Source organism: Hemiscyllium ocellatum, chromosome 6 (assembly GCF_020745735.1).
Source record: "Hemiscyllium ocellatum isolate sHemOce1 chromosome 6, sHemOce1.pat.X.cur, whole genome shotgun sequence".
Taxonomy (NCBI): Eukaryota; Metazoa; Chordata; class Chondrichthyes; order Orectolobiformes; family Hemiscylliidae; genus Hemiscyllium; species Hemiscyllium ocellatum.
Genome location: NC_083406.1, coordinates 87417451 through 87439138, shown reverse-complemented (window position 1 = coordinate 87439138; position 21688 = coordinate 87417451). Strand labels below are relative to the sequence as shown.

The window sequence follows — 21688 nt, the reverse complement described above, 5'->3', positions numbered from 1 at the left end:
TGGCAGATCAAGACAATCTGGGAGGCTGGAGCTGATGTGTTCTATTACTAACCTTTCATTATAATAGATATCAGAGCCACAGAATGGTAGTTATTAAGGCACGTTGCCTGATTAGAATGCAAGAGGTTCCAGCCATTCTTCTATTTGTAAGTGCTCCTCCTCAGTTTATGGCTGTACTTCAGCCCCATCTTCCTGACCTTTAGCTACCTGGTGCAGGGTGAGTGAACTAGTTGAAGGATGGTCTCATTGGACTATTCCTGGTCCTGGTTAAGTTGCCATTAATATGTGCAGGCAGTGCATAATTGACAACAACATTCAGCTTCAGGAGGAGTTACTATATGTTTTATCAGGCATAAAGGTGCATGAATATCTAGGGCCCAATGAGATATATTCCAGGCTGCCAAGGGAGACAAGAGAGGAGAATTGCTGGGAGTCTGGCGGAGATATTTAATACTTTTCTGGCCACAGGTAAAGTGCCAGATAACTGGAGGATAACAAATGTGGTTCCTTTGTTCAAGAAAGGATAGGCTAGGTAATCACAGACCAGTTAGTCTGACATCAGTGGTAGGGAGATTATTAGAAAAAGTTCTGAGTTACAGGATTGATTAGTGACAGCACAGATTTGTTGGAGGGAGATACATCCTCAATACAATTAGTCAGAAAGTATACAAACAAGTGGCTGATTGATAATTGGTCACTAGACCAATAGACAGATACCATTTTTGCCTGCCAACAACTGTGTGATTGACTCTTAAGCAACTGAAAAAATTACAGAGAAAAAACTGTTGAGTTTTTCCCCAGCTAAGGAGTTGTCTTTCTGTGCTCTATTAGTAAAACTCACTACAAACCTGAAGAAAACCAGTTTATCTTTCCTGAAGTGTTATAAGCTGTGACTGTTAACTGATAAGTTAGAGGCTTTTTATAATGACCCAACTACTTGTGTCTATCCCCAACCAGTGACTTAAGGATTAGCAGGGCTTGATTTCAAGCATGAAAACCTAATGAGTCATAATAATACACAGAGATGATCAAATACAGCTCTCTTGTGTAATGCCTAGGAACTCTGGCTTTGTACATTCATTCTGGGCCTACATAGCCTCTTCTGCTGATATCATAATCATGTATCAAGTATATTAGCATGATGTACATGCATCTCATTGTACCACATCTCTCTTCAAGTTTTTCCCTACTTGGTCTAATTATTTAGTAGTTTACTTTTATTTACTTGCATTATATTTTGCAATCATTAATGTTGTTGTTAACATCATTAGCATAATCAATGTTATCAGCATTGCCCTCCCATTCACCCAAAAGTCCAAATCTCACAGTTTGAAACAATTTTGAATCCTGATTATGTCCTAGTCTAGTGTTGCACTGTGTCTGGAATAGTTGTACCACTCTGTTACTGCTCAAGGTACCTTTTCAACACTTGGTCTGCTGGATTATATTTCAAACACGCTTGCAGACAAAGTTGTCTGACTTTTGTACGCTTGTCAGATTTGTAGTTGCATGAATTCCTCTGAGTCTTCATGGAAAAGTCACTGGAAAAGTTATATCCATAGGATAAGACATTATTTCTTCTACAAAAATATGATCCTCTTTTTCTGCTCAACCCACTGATACACTCTTGAGAGTATCTGCTGAATCGTGTAATTTGCCTGGACCATAGGCTACACCATAGTAGTATTTCATCAATCTGAATCTAATATTTTTGTGTGGAGACATTTTTTGCAATTTATTTTGGTACCAAGAAGAATTAAAGAAATAAAAGCAGGAGTATGCCATTCGGCCCCTCAAGGCTGCACTACCACCAAAAAGATCATGGCTGATCTGCCTCAGGCCTCAACTCTTCTTTCGTGCCAGCTCGTCATAACCTTCAACTCTTCAGTATTTCAAAAATCTACCTAATATTTAAATACTTTACGAGGTCTAGCCTCCATAATTGATTGGGGCGGAGAAATCCAAACATTCACTACCCTCTGAGAGAAGGAATTTCTTCATATCTCATTTTCAAATGAATGTCCCCTTATTCCATAAAGACGTCTGCTAGTTCAAAATTACCCCATTAGTGGAAATAGGTTAACATCTAACCTGTCATATATGCTCGGATCCTCAGATCGTGTATGTTTGAATAAGTCCAGACCCACAGCAATGTGGTTGACTCTCAACAGCCCTCTGGGCAATAAATTCTGGCCTAGCCAGTGACATACTGTAAACAAAAAAGAATAAAGACCACTCATTCTTCAAAATTTTAATGGATAAAGGCCTAAGCTGTTTAGCTGCTTTTCATAAGTCAACCCCTTCATCCCAGGAATCAGCCTAGCGGTGAAGCAATATGCAATAGACAGGGCTACACAATCCCACAATAAAAACAAATTCAAGCTCTGCAGTTCTGCCATATCCAATTGGATATGCTGGTTGACAAGTAAACTACTATCAGGAGGTGCAGGCTTCACAGTTTGACTTCTACTAAAGCCATCTGATCTCATTGAAGCCTTGGTCCAAACATGGACAAAGAAGCTGAACTCCAGATGTGAGGTGAGACCGACTATTTTTGAAATCAAGGCAGCAAACTTTAGCAAGTATGGCATCAAGGAGAGTTAGCAAAACTGGAGTCAATGGAAATTAGGGGAAAGCTCTCTACTAGTTACAGTCATACCTAATACAAAAGAAGATGCTTGTGGTTGTTGAAGCGCAATCATGTCAATTCCAGGACATCACTGCAACAATTCTTATGAACAAATAAAAAAAAATGCTGTGTCTTCGTAGTGAAGATGCCTCCTTTGGAAAAGAAGAATGCAGGAAGGCATACCATGATCAGTCCTAGGCAAAGTTAAAAATGAGGTCTCAGCTTGATGAACTGATAGGACTACTTACATGTCAAACAGGAGAAACATATGATAGCCAGAGCTAAGACTCCAATATGCTGTAGAGCTGCCATGTCCAGCCATGAATAATGGTGGACAATTCTAAGGGTGGCCCATGTTTTTAATACACAAAGTGGCCGACAAGGGTTAGATAGACAAAAACAGCCTGCTCCAGCATTAAGACACAAAATGACTGACAAGAAATAAACAGAACAAATAGTCTGTTCTAACATTTAAGTGAAACATTCCTTTGAACAGGGCTACTCCAAGGTCAGCGGGATACCTTGCAGGCAATCATCTGAGATTGTTTGACAAGAGGATGCCTAAGCATAGATAAGCGATTGATTCCAGCCTCATTAATAAGAGAATATTATCCCATTAAGTGAATAGTATCAGTTAGAACAAATCTCAGCCCATGAACCAGCCAAACTAACTTATTGAGCAGCTGTGAAAACAACAGCCAAAGTTACTTCATAGTAATTTGTTGTTTCTTCAAAGTTATTCACAATATTAGGAAATAAGTTCCAGTTCAAGGTTCAGATATTCAGATAATCATATGGATTTCAACATAAGTATAGCTACAAGTATAACCAAAGTATAATAGAAGCATTAGGGGAAAAACACTTGAACATATACATAGAAGTTAATCATTCTCAGGAAACGCTTTCTCTTCACTTAAAAATGCCCATTACGAAATAGATTAATCACAACTTGTTCATCACAAAGCGCTAACAGTAGAAGTAGCTGTCTATCTCTACATTTTATAACAAACCTTATAACAGAAATTAATATTACGATTCTTATAGCAGCTAGTTAAAATAAACAGACTTCGATATTCTGTGTATATACTTGGAAATAAGCAAGTCTAGGAGAGACCAGAAGAAGTATAACCAGTAACTTTGGAATGTTAACAAGATGCATAAAAAGATTCCAAGGCCTAGAGATTACAATGTTTGTTAAACACCATGAGATTACGGCAACCTGGGCTGTCCATGGGGATGCCATCATTGATTAGTTGTCTCAGGGTATATGGAGTAAGAGGGAAGGACATTGTGACCATGCTATGTGTCATTTCTATAACATAAATATGTATAAAAATGCTGTATTTCACTGTAAAAATCAAACAGTGTCATTGATCTCTCTTCCAATCTGAGCCAAAGATTAAAAGAATAATTGGATTCTCATATCGAGGTCAGATTCGGGCAAGATCCCTTGGCCCTCTCCCTGCATTGACCTGTTCCTGCTTGAATTAAAGTCTGCCACTTGCCTGAATCCTGCCTGCCTCCTGAGTCCTCAGCCCCGATTGGGGCTATGCTCCTGCAATAATTAAACACTAATTGAGGAGGAAGCTCCACAAATATCATCATCTTCAAAAAGAGGGAGCATCGCACATCAGGGCAAAAGCCTAAACAATGTATTTTTTTGCAAACCGTCAGCCAGAAGTGCCCAGTGGATGACTCATCTCTGCATCCTCATGAGGTCTGCAAGATCACAAATGCCAATCTTTAGACAATATGATCCATTCCATGTAATAGCAAGGAATTGTTATGACATAGGGATGAACCCCGCTGTTATTTAAACCAAAACCTTGGAAAGCTCACCTTGCCCCATAATCTGTTAAAATAAGAATGACAAGAAATTCCCAAATTCCACTACTTAAAGAAAATAATATCAATTTATTATTTAACTCTAAAAGTCAACATTAAACAACTATTCACAAATCTAAGCCCCCCTTTCTCTTAACTGCTCATTACCTGCTTTCAACTCTGTATCAATATGCTGTTACAATAAACAAAATCAATTTCAAAACCATACAGTGGCTGTTGTCTCCGGTGTCTTTCTTTTTTTGGCTGAAGATCTCCCTGGGTCAACTTCGTTCTTTTTACTATGAAGATGTTTCATACGAAAAGGTACCTTTGATAGAGAGTGTTTCAATCTTTTGTGTCACTCTCCCTTTCGATGGCAGTTACTCTGTCCAACTTTCAAAATGTCTGCTTTTTTATGCCCCTAACATCAGATTATCTCATTGTTTCGATGTTGGCAAAATCAATAAATTCAAACTCGACTGGGTATAATTTAAACTGATTGATTAAATTCGAATTGTTGTCAAAACAGCAACCAATTCAGGTATCCATTTCACAGCCAACTGTTACATATTTTCAATTTTCAGTACACTGAAAAGCCTAGCTAGTCATACGACAGGTGCTTATAAGCAAAGCAGCATTCACACTCTCTTAAAGGTACAGGACACACCTTCAACCTCATAACAGAATAGTGAATGCATTGCACACCATCAAGGTTATGAGCCGTGCCAACATTCTGGCAAGTGATGGTCAATAACAGAGGGAAGTAGTGTTGGGAAATTTGGGTTTTTGTTCACATGGTCAATTCACCACCATATGCATAATGTGCTCTGAAGAGCTCATAAGCACCTTACATTCACAATTATCTAATGCTTCCTAGTCATTGGGGAGGGATCACTGTCTGCAGCATTATGCATAAACACCAAGAGTTGATTTACCACTTTCCATCATACTCAACTCTTCTCTTTCTCATGTTGCAGGATTACCTGTTGAACAATAGGAAGGAGAGAGCCCTGATTGTTGGAGGTCTTTTTGATCTATGCATCCTCATAATCTTTGAAGTGGTGGTCCAGGTAGCAGGCAAGGATTAAGACCAGTCCAGTGGGAAAGATCAGCCTGGCTGATGTCATTGAATAATGTTATTGTCTGCTTTTCCCAGAAATATAATCATTTTCACAATCCCTCTAGATAAAGTTTGTATTGCTTACCAACTAATTCTCTTCCACAAATACAAACAGTAAGCAGGTAGCAAAATGGAAGAAGCTGTCCAGCACCAGCAGCTCTGAGGATGAAACCCATGAGACCTCAAAAGGATGTACCTGCATCTGCAAGATATTCACCAACATAGAGACAATCACATCAGTACGTATCTTAGCTAGAATCGACTCAGGGATAGAATCTGACAAGGATATCACTGTCACATGTTCATAGCTCATGAAGAAACAAACACTCAAAGTCTCTGACATGAGAGGACTATCAGAGACCAGGTACCTGCTCAGTATCATGCAGAAATGCCGCTGTATTTGATCATGTGACATGGTGAACCTGCAGAGATAGGCAGGACAACATCAAGCAGGTGTGCCGGAAAGCTTAACTAGATTGTAGTGAAAGATCAAGGAGTCCTTCCATCTTCTGTCTATTGTGCTGGCTTTTGCATGTAAACACTTGCCTGTCTCCATGGAAAAGGTGGCAGACGTGTTAAAAACCCAGGTTGAGCACAATACTCAGTAGTTGCTGGATATGCAATTCTGCCTGCACTCCATCACTCTAATGTTCCAGCCATCGGTGCTCAGCATCCGTGGTAGGGCAAAAGGGCATAAGGCACCTGAATATCACTCCAGGTGCCCTTTCTTTTCAAGAAGAGAGTGGCTCCAACAAGCTCCTACTGCTTCAGCAATGGGTGTGCCTGTATGCTTTCGTGTAATCCAGTAAACCATGGACCTAGCAATTTGATAGTGCAGTCAAAATTTCAAAATTGCAAAGTTACCATTCAGGGGCTTGTGATTTGTCCCATTAGTTCAGTGGCAGGATATTGGGATTGAGTCACCCATGTAGTGGGCTATATATATATGTGTGTGTTCGTGTAAGTGAGAAGTGTTGGCATTTGTGCGCCTCATGATGCTGGAAGCTCACACTGAAAATGCACAGCCTTTGCAAAATTAGTATAGGATGTTAGTATTTTGCAGGATGGTTGGGGAGGGAGGGCAGAACGGGACTAATGGTATTAGCTATAATATCAAAGACCTGGGGAACCTTCTTCAGATTAAGTGCTCCCTAATCTGTCCTCTCTTTAATGGAGGTGTGTCCCAGAATATCATAGCTCTCTATGAATGCCTGTTGACAGGGATACCTGTGTTACTGTTCATGCAGTTAATGCAGAGCCTCAAGCTCTCTCAGTTAAATCATCTGCTTTAAAGTTATCACATCACAAAGAGATAGAAGAACTTTGTTTTATTCCAAACAGTAGTGCAAAATGCAACATTTCTTGGTCAGCCTGATCTGTTGAATAGAGCACACAGTAACATCCAAATAGCTGGTCCATAACAAGCATAAGAAAAATACATCCATGTATATCAATCTCCTGGAAGTGGGTAGCTTTAAGGACTTCCTATGTCTCTTTGGCTCATTGAATCATAGCCCTGTCGTCCAAGCATTTGTGAAGGATGCCTGGGTCATTTCAGCATTCTTCGTGTCAGCCTTCTCCTCAGACAGACCTCACTTCTCCAATACTTCCCACCCTTCTCTTCAGTTGAGTCAGGTCATGAAGCAGCAAAATAATTATGATGTGAGTCACAGTTTGAAACGTACTACATCAGAGTCCTAAATCTCATTTCAAGACCCCAATGGTCTGCTCTAAATATACCACTTGCAAGTATGGGGAGGTAATGGCAAAGTGATATTGTTGCTAAACTTGTAATTTAGAGACCCAGGTAATGCTCTGGGGAACGAGGTTTATAACCCATCAAGGCTTTTGGTAAAATGTGAATCCAAATAAATCTGGAACTAAAAGTTTAATGATGACCATGCAATCATTACTGATTTTCAAAACAAAAACATTTGGTTTTCACTAATATCCTTTACTGAAGGAAAACTGCCACTTCTATCTGATCTGGTCTATATGTCTTCAGATTTAGCCACTTACATTTTAAACAACTTGGCATATTTATCAGGAAATAATGCAACCTGACCAATCACCTGGCATCAATTTGGGCACCAGAAACAACACTGCAGATTCAACATGTCGACATTTGCCAAAGTCTTCCTAAGATCAGGAGGCCAGTGCTAAAAGTGGGAGAGCTACCTCACAGACTGCTAAAGGTAACAGCCTCACAAGGCCATACTATGAAGACTTATAGGGGTAGCACACTGGAAATCACATCCTGGTGTTCCCAGAGTCATCATAAAAATACATAAAATAAGTACACAAAATTCCCCATTTTACTGGTTTTCAATCCCAGGTTGATAGAAAGCACAGACCAGGTTTCTGTACTTAAATAATAATTCTTCCTGTTACAAGTGAGCTTCAGCTACAGGTAAACAGTTATAAATCTATAACACCTGCTCACATACACACAGACAGGAAAATAGGTTATGGGCAGTGGAAAACTGGGACAGACACAGTTCAGTGGTTCCTATTCAAGGGTTGATGAAATGATCCTTATGGGTTCTTATGCTCATCATAATGTGGCTTTTCAGTCACCTTTCTTCTGACCCTTCCACTGATTTGCAGGAGACACAAGATGGCTGATTTGCTTGTAAAAAGTCTTTGGACTTATCAGTTAAAAGTCAGCTGACAACAACTGGTAAAAGAAAGATTACATATTTGACTGTAGAGAATAGAGAAACAGCCTCTGTGCTGGTGAGCATCAAAACACTTCTCCCTATCTTGTTCCTGGTTATAAATTGTTCAGTTATCTGAAACTCCATCACATGGTTGTTAGTAGGCAAAAGGATTTTCCAATTGATAACTGGTCTATAGTCACTAGTATACAGAACAATCCACTTCCTGTTGTTACTCAGCTATATCTGTATATGGAACCAATTGGCTCCAATTTGCCTGCAATCACTTCAATTACTGCTGGTTCAAAGCTGTTTACACAATACTTCCTAGAAACGTCAGATAACTTGCTTTTCAAAACATTCAGTATTCTTTTAATACATTGGTTTTAAAGCAGTTCTTTTCTATTTCAGTCCATAATTTTATGCAGCTCAGAAATTAAATTCAGTTTTTCCAGTATTTCTGAAGACATGCTCACTGTTTTCAAATTCTAAAAAGAAGTCATACTGCATTCGATGCAATAACTTTCCCAGCAGACATTGTAGAACCTGCTGAATTTCCCAGAGTATTCTGTTTTTATCAAACCACTGTCGATCCTGGATATGCTTCTTCCACTGGTAGGACTGAACCAGGACAGGTGGCTCACAGTTGTGTCCAGTCAAGATGGAGTGCCCTGGAAGTCCACACTTGGCTCCAGACCCCAGGATGTCTCATGGTATCAAGTCAAACATGGGCAAAAAAACCTCTAGTTATATCTTGTACACATAAAGCAGGGCAAATCCAACATGGCCAATTACAATCCATCACCCTGTACCTCACAATCAGTCATCAGTAAAGTGGTGGAAAGGACCATTATCAGTGCTATCAAGCAGCATTCACTGGATCCTCTTCCTCCTCCATTCAAAGTTCTTAATATTAAAGTCTGCACGTATGGTTAACAATATTAAACCTAGACAATACTAAACAATATTGAGAAAGACCCAATTAAATAATTCACTAATGTTCTGATAATTAAGTAAGCTAATTTTTGCTGTGTTTTTGCTCTTATTAATTGTTATATATTGCTTCTGATAAAATCACTATGTTCAACTTCAGTAAATCTATATGACAATCTGAAGACTTCTCATCTTCAACTAGATTTTCAATGTGAAAGGATACATTTCATGATGAAATTCTGAATTATTGGTAACTGCATAATGTTTTAATGTTAAAAGCCTATATGCTGAAACTAACAGTCTAAGAGAGTTGGTAGAGAGTTTTGTAGTAAAGTATAAACCATTACCAACGAAAATCAGTCAACAGATAGGATTATCCACCACTGCATTAACCAGCTCAATTTTTCTTTTCATCAAAATGAGTAGGCGAAAATTGTAAGGTGATAAGTATAAAAATACAAGATCAGGTCAAAAGTGTACAATAAAAGTTTCTTCTAGTTAAAAGTGCTTAAAACAACAAATAAATAAAAGCATATATACAAATCCATAATGCTACCATAAAAATACTTATCTAATAAATAACCACTGATACCATTTTTGTAGGATATTAAGAACTTCTTTATCTACAGAATATCTCTGCATTTGTTTTTACACTTTCTGCTTTTTTCCCCACTATTGATGAGAGCAACCAAATCTTTGTTTTTGTGTCAAATACTGCTTCACTTAAGAGTTCTTCATGTGATATTGTATACCAATGCAATTATGTAGAACAAATAAGTGCAATGTTTGCACGAAATGTAGTCTGGTTAATCTGGTTGGTGTGCTAGAATGTTGCCCAAGAAGGTATTTGCCAGTTGTTACTGTTCTGGGTCAATGTTTGAAATTCTTTAAAGCAAAAACTAATTTCTATTCTAATTTGAACTTGCTTTTGTAGTCTAATCGTCTTAGATGCCTGCTGATGCAAAAGGTTTTCAATAATCTTTTGAACTCTTGTACATTTTGAATCCTCTCTTTGAGTCATTTCGCTGTGGAGAAGGAGACCTTCTAGCTTTCATCCTTGGTTTTGATCCTGGTTTGTAGGGTTGGAAGCTATTTTTGTGATGCTTCTCCTTTTTCCTTTGTTCCTTCTCAGTTAGAGCTGCATCTTTAACCTCCTCCCTTTGTCTCAGGTCATATGTTTGTCGTTGAGATTGTATGGTATTCTTAAGAGTATTGATGAGAAATCGTTTGTTGGCTCCTGGAAGAGGACACTTCATCCTGTTTTAAAAAATGCGAAGTAAGATATTTTATTATTCTGAGAAGGAGAAATATAAACAATTACATTAAACTATTTGAAAACTGCATCTACATTTAAGTTTCTATTCCATTCAAGAATTCAAATTTCTCCTTAGGTCCTTGAAGTGACATTTTGAGTAAATTATCAAGTAGGTGGAGCATCTTATCCTTTCAAAACAATTTACGGTAAAGCTAAATATACTTCAATAAATGATATGCAAGAAATTATACTCGTCTAGCACCTTTAATGAAGTGAACATTTTAAGTGGAAAAATAGGGTTAGGAAGCTGACCAATTATAGAGGTAAAGTGGGTTTTGACAAAACGTTCAATTGCATAGTGAATTTCGAGGGTTTTAGAAAAAAAAATCACAGTGCAGGATGACTGGTTGGAAAACTTGGCATAGAACAGGATCTTGCCATATAGGCAAAGGTCCAGATTTAGAAAATTTCAGTGTTCCATGCATTTTAGAGTCAAGTGAAGATCACAAGGACTGAAAGTCATGGTGACACTGCAATTTGTGTACTTATAGGATAAAGGCTGTGAAGAACAAGTTGAGATTTGCAAAACAGAGCCTGGGAAACCTGCAAAGAAGTTTTATTTCAAGACTATAAATTGACGATATTGCATACACCTTGAGTATAAACAACACCTTACTAATTTTCCTTTTATCAGGAATACACCACTTTAAGCTCCACAAAATCTTATCACACAGACCTAAACATTTCCTGTATTGAAATTTAGAAATATTTGCAAGTTAAAAGCAAAAGCTTTAAACATCATCATATGACGATTGTCCTTAGAACTGACCTTTCCATCTTCGCAGCATTTTAGATTAGACATTGTTTTCCTAGTGTTGACTCCCAAAACGCTCAAACTGTTCACTACTTTCAAAACATTTTTTTTGGTTCAGTTTAAGACCATTGACCCTAATTAAACAAACTACCACCAAAATAAAAAGCAGGAATATTTATGATAAGCAACAAAGTATTGATGAGGGTAACGCATCTCATAAATTACCACATAATAGGCTTGCCAGCAAAATTGTAACCCATGGAACAACATGGACAGAAGAAGGTTGGATATTATGTTGCCTGATTTTAACAGTTAGGGCGGAGTGTGAATGGAGTGCTTTGGAATGGAGGAATATATAGTGGTACTTCCTATGATTGGGTTTTATGACCACTATTATTTTGGATATATTTAATGACTTGGATTTGGGCGTGTAGGGCACAATTTCAAAATTTGCAGGTTATAGAGTATTTGGATTTTTAAGAGATTGTGATAGATTTCAAGAGACATTGACAGGCTGATGAAATGGTCCGACACTTCGCAGATGAAATTTAATGCAGAGAAGTATGAGGTGATACATTTCGGTTGGAAAACGAGAAGAGGCAATATACTGAAGAGTACAATTTTAAAAAGGATGCAAGAAATAAGAGACTAGGGAGTTATACATGCACAAATGTCTCAGGCTAAGACAGTGGTTAAAAAAGGAGATGGGATCCCATGTGTTACACAGAGTACTAAAACAAGGAAATCATGAGTTACTTTTATTCCCAGTTTAAGTTGGCATATTGTGTTCAATTCTAAGCAAGACACTTTAGGAAGGATATAAAGATTATTTAGAGGATACAAAAAAGATTTGAAAGGATAAGAGACTTTAGGTACACTGGTAGGCTGGAGAAGCTAGAGTGGTTGTTCTTGCCGAAGGTTGCAGGAAGGCTTAATAGGGATGTTCAAAATCATGAAGAGCCTAGACAGAAATAATAGAGAGATCTTATTCCTAATGGTGGAACTAGAGGACACTGATTGAAAGTGATTGGTAAAAGAACTAAAAGTGTCATGAGGAAAGTCATTTTTTATTTGGAGATTGGTCACATGTGGAATGTACTACCTGAATGTATTGGAGCCAATCATGGTTTTGTAAAGCGATTTACATAAGCACCTTTAACAAGACAAAAAAAATTCAGTGCTTCAGGGCAAGTGTACAGCAGCGGAACGACCTTACCTGTTCTTAGAGAGAGCTGACACAGACCCAAACAACTAAATGGCATCTCTATATGTTGCAACTATTCGATTATTTTAAAAATTAGAATTGCAAGGGCTATTTTCTTTAAAATTAATCAAGAAAACAATCACAGGGCATGATCCTGGATGTTTCCTTTGATATATGCAATTTGTATTTCATACAATATGTATTTTTTAACCAATTCTATTCAAGGGGATAGCTAAGGGTAACAGCTCCGCTGAAGTTACCCTCCATATAATGTCATAACATACACAATTTACCAACTAAATCCTTTTAATTAAGATGGGGCAATTCATGTTCATTGACATAGCATCCCTCAGAAGACCATTATTTGAATTCGAAACAACACAAGTAAGTAGATCCTTGTGAAATGCAAATTTCAACATTTCAAAGTTATAAATCATGAATGATATTTCCATAAGCTCTAACAGCTTTTATATTTTGTAGAGGAGATAATAACACATTTCAAAGGCGCTATGTAGGGAAAAGGAGTCACCATCATTGCAATTTTCAAAAATAGTGAAGGACATTCCACAAGAACAAGAGCAAAGGTGGGCCATATGACCCCTTGAAGTTATTCCACCATTCAATAAGGTCAAGACTGATCAGATGATGGCTTTAGTTTCATGTTTCAATTTGCTCTCCAGACTCCATGGTAAAGCAAAAATCTGTCTCATTCAGTCCTGAATGTATTAAATGACCAGGCTCCAATGTTTTGCTAAGGTAATGAATTCCAAAGGTTAAGATAAAATGGGAGGCCCTTTAAACCGAAGCTGTGACCCACCTTGTTCCAATATCATGAGGGAAAAATCCTTTCAGTATCATCATTGTCAAGCCACGTAATAATCTTATTATGCTTCAATAAGATAACCACACATTCTACTAAACTCCAATTAAAGTAGGCCCAACCTGCTCAACCTTTCCACGTGAAACAATTCTGTCTTCCCAGGAATCAACATGAACTTGCCTTCCAATCAAATAAATAAGAAAACCAAAACCACTACTATGACCAGTATTCCAGATATGGTCACCATATGCTAAAATCTTTTGTAGTAATTCTTTAAATTGGTACTTTGTGAATGTCATTTTTGAAATTCAGATACACTAGATGTCCTAAATCATCTTTATCCTTTCTCCTTGTTGCATCCTCAAAGGACTCTAATCAATGTGTCAAACCTGATTTCCCTTTCATAAAATCATGACTGCTCGATTATATTTTGATTTTCTAAATGTCCTCTTATTGCTTCCATAGAAAACAAGGAAGATAGAAACAGGGCTAGGCCATTCAACATGCTCGTGGCTGATCATCCAACTCAGTACCCTGATCCTGCTTTCATCCCATACACTTTGATCCCTTTAGCCCCAAGAACTATTTGTGCCCCTTCATGAAAACATTCAATGCTTTGGCCTCAACTAATTTTCGCAGCAGAGAATTACATAGACCTGCCACTCTGTGGGTAAAAAAAATTACTCTGCATCTCAGTCCTAACTGGCCCATCCAGCATCCTTAGACAGTAACTTCTGTTTCAACTTCTGGTAATCAGGAACATCCTTTGTTTGTTTACCCTGTCTAGCCCTGTTCTTTCATATTAAGTTCCAGCATTTTTCCAATGACAGATGTTAGTCTAACTGGCCAATATATTCCTGCTTTCCATTTCCTTTTTTCTTGAATAGAGATGTTAAATTTATGGTTTTCATAAATAAACATGCATCTTACTAATCCTTCACCTATTTCACTTGAATGTCCATGCATTGAGTATCTCAGGCGTCCAATAAACAATTACAGAAACTTTCCAACCACTCAAGAATTAAATCTCACAGCAAGAGATAATTCATTTTGACAGATGCAGTAGCATCCAAAAACAAATTAAGCAGACAGCTCCTTGACATAGGTTTTTGAAATAGATTGGAATTCCTCAAAAATATAAGAAGCATGGAACCAAACACATTGTAAGGTAGTAGACATTATCTATTATTCATTTCAATATTGGACAAATGAAAGAGTTTTGCAATTTGTACTGTAATTTTCATCAGGGAAGCTGTGTTGTATTTCGTTATTCATCAGAGTGTACTGTTCTGCATAGGGACCCGAACAATATCTTGGTTCCTAACCAAATCTGCAAGTACGCAGATAAGGGATGTACTTAACCAAATGTACTTGCTATCAACAATGAAATTGTGTGCTCAGAGGATGAAAAAAAAAGTTAAAATCCAGGCAGGTGAGAATGTATGAGTTCTGCTCCATGACCTCTGTCACATCACATATCTGCAGAGAACAAATCTTTAGAAGTGGCATGACTGAAGTTGGAGAAATACACTGTCTCCCTCCATTCCCACTACCACACTGGTCACAATAAAAATTTGAATGTTTTATTCAGTTACAGATATGGTCAATTATGTGCCTTAAATATATTAGGTTTAGTATAGGAATAACCATATTTATTTAATAAATAACAAATGATTAGTTTTTTTTATAAAACAAGATTTTTGACAAAGATACAAAACTGATGAGCACAGTTTGAAATACGAAATTCTACATATTTACCCATCAAAATACTCTTCCAAACATGTGAACAAAGCAAAAAAAAACCTACTCGACAGAGATTAATTTGTGATAAAAATCAGTATGGATAATAATGGTTATTTCTTGAAGGAAAAGGAATAAAATATGTAATGTGTAAGATAGCTTTCAGTCCTGGCACAGATGAAAGGTATCACTAAACACAGGCTGTTGTGATTGGGACCTTGGCACGTAATTTATTCAGGAAACATTGAGAAAACTCTTTCAGAAGTTTTTCTGGAGAATGGGTAGCTCAGTATTTCAGTTATCATGCTGAACTCCTAAAAGGGTTTTGTTAGAAAGGCAGAGGTAGAGCTTGATAGCTTGTCTTCCTCAGCAGGCTGAATTCCAAACTGTATCGAAAACAAAAATGATCTCCTGGCAACCATCTCACAGGGATATGAATTCCAGTAAATAATTATAAACAATTGGCTAAAGTCATTTCACTTCAAAGATGTGCCTTTTAATGAAAATGTCCCTTTGTGTTCTTTCTGTGATAATTGTCCAGTTATATCCTGAATCTTTTCAAATACATCATTGTCCACAATCCTTTAAGATGAATTTGCAAACAAAAAGTTAATAATACAACTTCTTCATAACAGTAGTATCTCTATGGAATGTGAACACTTGACTACTCATTTGGTTGACACTTTCTTCAAAAGTACCTCAATTACAGTATGGTATAGTACACATATTATTGTATAGAAGGTGGTCCACCAAAATGATCTGGAGATCACATTTGTCTTTTTGCCACATTTAGAAACCATAAATTATTACTGTAGATTTTGACAATCCCATCCTCAAAAGCCATGAAAACAATATTCCCTTTTAAACTATGCAACCTCTTGGACGGTCTGTGTACATTGATTAACATGTGGATGCATCGATTTCCAGTTTCAGAAGTTTCTGCTGCGCACAGATCTCAGTGCAGCGGCCGAAGACATTAGAGAAAATGTAGCATGGGGCAATATTTTCAAAGTCTTAAGGGAAGCTACAGCTCTAAGATATAGAGAAAGTCTAGGCAATTATTTCTGGCAGTGCAAACTTGACTTCAGTAACCATTTAATAAGAGTCTAGATGCTGGACAACATTGTTAATTATCTGTACACATTTCTGCATCTGGGTGTTTTTAAATTTTCATCTTTGGCTGTCACAAATTAATCCTCTACCCCACCTTCAGTGGCAAAGATTGTTGATGAGTTAAGATATCTTTGAAGGGTCTGCAAAAAACTCTCACTTTTACAGAGAGAAAGTCCATTCAGCCTACTATATCTGCACCAGTCAACAAGGATCATATTATACTGATCGAAATATTGTTTAAATGTAATGAAAGCTTCTGACTTCAGACAGTGAATCCCCAGCTCCCACCACACTTCAAATAAAAAGGTTCCTCCCCAAATCTCCTCTCAGGCTTCTACTTTTTGTTATGGACAGGACCAGACCCTCTCAAAATATTTTAAGAAGGTAGCCTATACTCTATTTTTTTTATTTTAAAGGCAATTATAAAAAGTGTCTTGATGTAATGCAACTGGTCACAATTCTCGATACTAAGCAAAACACAATTTATTTGAACACTGTAGTTAAAATACAACCAAAGAAAGAGGAATTTAGAATAACTTAACTCTTTTGGAAAACTTAACAGAAACACAGATAGTGACAATTACTAATTAACTGTTCCAATATAGGTACATGCTACAAACACATCTTTTGGCAAAAAAATGGAAAATCAGCCAGATTCTTACATGCAGTTTTCCAATCCAGGAGGAAAAAAGGTCAGGAGAAAATTCGAAGAGAGTAGCTACCAAGAGACAGTCACTGAAACTTCCAACTGCTTTGAGACCTGAAAAGCCTGGTCTAAGAGAGCTGGCCACACACACACTGCTTCCATTGTTCCAACATCAAAAAATCCCCAAGGCAACACCAATTGTTTGCTTTCTTAGAGACAGCTCCTTATTTCCTTACAACCTCTCTACAGTACAAAATATCCTCGTAAAGCGATAGCATCGTCACATTCTTACTTTAAATGTAAGTTCCCTGATTATTGACCATTCTTTTAATGGACAAAGTGCTTCCTCTGCACACCATCTTACCCTCAATCTCACATGCCTCTATCAGGATCCCTTTCAAGTTTTGTTGATCCAAGGAATACACCCCAGACAATCCAATATTTCCTCATAGTTCAGCATAGACAGCATCCGGGTAAATATCCTCTGCACCTTCTCTTATGCGATCACATTCTTCCTATAATTTGGTGACTAGAACTTCATTTGGTACTCCAATTGTAGCCAAAATAGCAATTCATATAGTTTCAGCATAATCTTCCTTTGCATTCTGTGCTTCAGCTTATAAAGGCAAGTGTCCCATGTGCCTTCTTAAAAACCTTACTTACCTGCTACCTTCAGGGATCTACAGATATGTAAATCAAGGTCCCTATGATTTTCAATATTTTCCAGGGTACTACCATTCATTGTATCATTGTATAAACCCTTGCTTTACTGGCCCCCTCAGACTGTTTTACATCCCACTTTCTTAGGTTAAATTCCATTTGCCACTGCTTAGCCCACCTGACCAGTCCATTGACATCCTGAAATTTACAGGTGCCCTCTTCATTATGACTCTGTTTTATATAAGAGCACAAGAACATGACAACTAGGAGCAGGAGTTGGCTATCAGGCCCTTCAAACCTGCTCCGCCACTCAATAAGATCATGGCTAATCTTTTTGTGGACTCAGCTCCACCTACCCAGGTTTTTACCAACTTCCTTTAGTTTTCAAAAAAGTATTTACCTTAGCTTTAAAAGTGATTACTGAAGTAGCGTCAACTACTTCTCTGGGCAAGGAATTCCATAGGTTAATAACCCTCTGGGTGAAGAAGTTCCTTCTCAGTTCAGTTCTAAACCTGCTTCCTCTAATCCTGAGGCTATGCCCTCTTGTCCTAATCTCACCTAACAGTGGAAACATCCTATCTATTTTATCGATTCCCTTCATAATTTTATACGTTTCTATAAGATCCCCCATCATTCTGCTGAATTCCAATGAACATAATCCAAATCTACTCAATCTCTCCTCATAAGTGAAACCGCTCAACTCCGGAATCAACCTAGTGAACCTAAATTCAATCAATATTCTTGTCAGCAGAAAGCTTTTTGATCATAACTCCTACATTCAAATTTAAACCATTAATGTACACCACAAACAATAAGGGTGACAGCACTGAGCCCTGCAGAATCCCACTGGAAAGTCTAGTCACAGAAATATCCTTCTACTGTCAACCTCTGCTTCCTGCCTCTCAGCTAATTTTGGATTCAATGTGCAACTTTGCCTTGGATACCATGGGCTGCTGTTGCATTCTTCATCATCTTAACATGAGGGACCTTATCAAAAGCCTATGAAAAAGTCTATTAGATTGCATCAAATACATTATCCATATCAATATTCTTGGTTACCTCCTTAAAATATGCAATCAAATATTTCAAATCTAATCTTCTATTTGCAAATCCATGCAAAGGAACAAAGGAATTAACGGGAGTAGGTAATTCATGCTTTCTAGCCTGCTCTGCAATTTAACGTGATCATGGCTGATCTTAATCTGGTCTCAATTCCACATTCCTGCCTGCTCCCATTAGCCCTTTATCCCGCTTTTTATCAGAAACATCTATTTCTTTTTTCATATAATTTCACAGAATCCCTACAGTGAGGAAACAGGTCACCTGGCCCAACAGGTCCACACCAAATCTCAGAAGATTGGCCCACCCAGACCCATTCCCCTACCCTATTACTCTACATTTATCCCTGACTAATGCACCCAACCTACATATCCTGAACACTATGGGCAATTTAGCATGCCCAATTCACCTAACCTGCACATCTTTGGACTGTGGGAGGAAATCGGAGCACCTGGAGGAAACCCACGCAGACATGGGGAGAATGTGAAAACTCCACACATACAGTCGCCAGAGGATGGAATCGAATTTGGGTCCCTGGCGCGGTGAGGCAGCAGTGCTAACCATTGAGCCACCATGCCACTCTGGATTCTTTCTTGAATCTGTTGATTGATTCTGCCTCCATTGCACTCAGGTTCTCCTCATGTCAGTTTTGACCCACTCTATATCTATGCCCTCTTGTTCGAGACTGTTCCACACGGGGGAAAATCTGTTCCACATGCACTTTATCAATCCCCTTTAGTATTTTATATACCTCAATCAACTCACCCATATTTTTCTGAACTCCAGCCAGAAGAAGCCAAATCTATTCAACTGTTCCTTGTATAACAGTCCTTTCATCCCAGAAATCAATCTTGTGAACCTCCTCTGAATTGTCTCCAGTGCTACCATATTCTTCCTCAAGTAAGGATACAAGAACTGGATACAATATTCCAGATGTGGTCTCACCAACATCTTATATAATTGCAACAACACTTCTTTATTTTTATAATCTAGTCCTTTTGCAATGAATACCAGTATTCCATTTTGCCTTTCTTATTATATGCTGCATCTGCATACCCACTTTCTGCTTTTCATGCATAGAAACACTCAGATCCCGCTGCACTAATGCACTTTGAATCTGCTTCCCATTTAAATAATAATTTTCCTTTCTGGTTTTCCAGCCAAAATGGACAACCTCACACTTATCCACATTAAACTCCATCTGCCAGATTTGGGCCCATTCTCCAAGCCATTCTCCTTCCTGAAGAAGGGCTTATGCCCGAAACATCGAATCTCCTGTTCCTTGGATGCTGCCTGACCTGCTGCGCATTTCCAGCAACACATTTTCAGCTCATTCTCCAAGCCTATCAATATCCATCAGTAAACTCTATCTCCTAGTCACTGCCTGCTTTCCCAACTATTTTAGTATCATCTTGAAATTACATTCTGTCCCTGCTTGCAGATCATTTATATAGAATGTAAATCGTTGAGGTCTAACAATTGAACCCAGCGGCCATCCAGATAAGGACCCATTTATCCTGACTCTCTGCTTTCTATCAGTCACCGAATCCTCTCTCCAAGCCAATACTCTACACTTGACTCTCCGGGAACCAACCTCTGAATCAGTCTTTTATGCAGCATCGTGTCAAATACCTTCTGGAAGTCTAGATATACCGCATTCACCAGATCTTCATTATCTACATTGCTGGTTACATCCTCAAAGAACTCCCGCAAGTGTGTCATGCTCGACTTGCCCTTCATGAAACCATGCTGACACTGGTGAATTGAGCTTTGTTGTTCCAAATGTTCAGTTATCTCCTTCTTTATGATTGACTCCAGCAACTTGCCCACAACAGAGGTCAAATTAACTGCTCGATTGTTTCCCACTTTTTGCCTAAAGGATATCACATTAGCATGTTTCCAATCCACTAATACTTTTCTAGAATCCAGGGAATTTTGGAAGATAGTAACTGATGCAGCCATGATCTCTCCTGCCACCTCATTTAATATACTAGATTGCAGGCAATCAGGCCCCAGGGATTTATCTACATTTAATCTCATCAGTTCACTTAATACCTTACCCCAGTTACTGCAATAGCCTTTGCAGTTTTGGGGAAGAAATTATCTTCCACTGTGAAAACAGAAACAAAATATTGGTTTGGTGTCTCTGATGTTTGAGTTTCCCATAATTACCTCATCTGTTTCATGAAACATTGACTTTCACTATTCTCTTCCTTTTTATTTACTTATAGAGGTTTTTGATATCAGTGCTTATGTTTTCTGCTAGTTTCCTTTCATAGCTCCTCTTAGCTCTTTTGATTTTGTTTCTAGTAATCCTTTGCTGACGTTTAAAGTTCTCCCAGTTTTCCAGAGCACGACTAACATTTGCACTAATGTATGAAATGCATTAGTTTTTGCCTTTACATTATCCTGAAGAAGGGCTTACGCCCGAAACGTCGAATCTCCTGTTCCTTGGATGCTGCCTGACCTGCTGCACTTTTCCAGCAACACATTTTCAGCTCTGATCTTCAGCATCTGCAGTCCTCACTTTCTCCTTTTACATTATCCTTGACTTCCTTGTCAAATTATGAATGATTTTTCACCTTTTTATAATTCCTCTTCCTCTCAGAAATATACTTTAATTAAGAGGTATTTAGAATCTCTCTAAACATTTGCCACTGTTCTTCGATTGCCCTTTAATATTTTTGCCCAGTCCACTTGGGCCAACTCCTTCCTCAGACCTCTTTGCCTAATGCTAAAACTCTTATCTGCAACTCTGACTTTAGTCTTTCAGTCTGTGCTTGAAACTCCAGCATGTTATGGTCACTCCTTCTAAGAGGATCCTTAACCATTTAAGGATCTTTCCTTGTTACATAATACTAAATCTGAAGTAGCCAGTTCTCTGATTGGCTCCATTACATGTTACTCTAAGAAACAGTCTCGCATACATTCTATAAACCTCTCTTCAAAGTTACCCTTGCCAAGTTGAATAATCCAATCAATATGTATGTCCTAATTACCCATAATTACCATTGTGCCCTTCTTACACACCCTCATTTCCTGGTTGATTACTACGAGCTACTTTGGAAGTACTGGTCAGAGGCCTGTACATTACTCTTACCAAGAGGTTTCTTTCCTTGCTTTTTATTTCCATTCAAACTAATTCAACATTTTGGTCTCAAGCACCAATATCATTTCTTAATATAATCTTTAACCAAGAAACCAACTCCACCTC

The 21688-nt window shown here is 38.0% G+C and overlaps 1 protein-coding gene across 2 annotated transcripts in view; it reads right to left on the bottom strand.

Moving 5' to 3' along the window:
- Positions 1 to 9771: 9771 nt before the first annotated feature.
- si:ch211-140b10.6 (protein POLR1D-like) overlaps positions 9772 to 21688 on the bottom strand; it is a 39526-nt gene continuing 27609 nt past the window's right edge. The window contains exon 3 of one of the 2 annotated variants that reach the window (XM_060826758.1): positions 9772 to 10420. In XM_060826758.1, coding sequence (XP_060682741.1) covers positions 10135 to 10420 — 286 coding nt within the window. In that variant the 3' untranslated portion in view covers positions 9772 to 10134. The remainder of the gene's footprint in view (positions 10421 to 21688) is intronic. The other variant, XM_060826757.1, reaches the window with a different exon arrangement.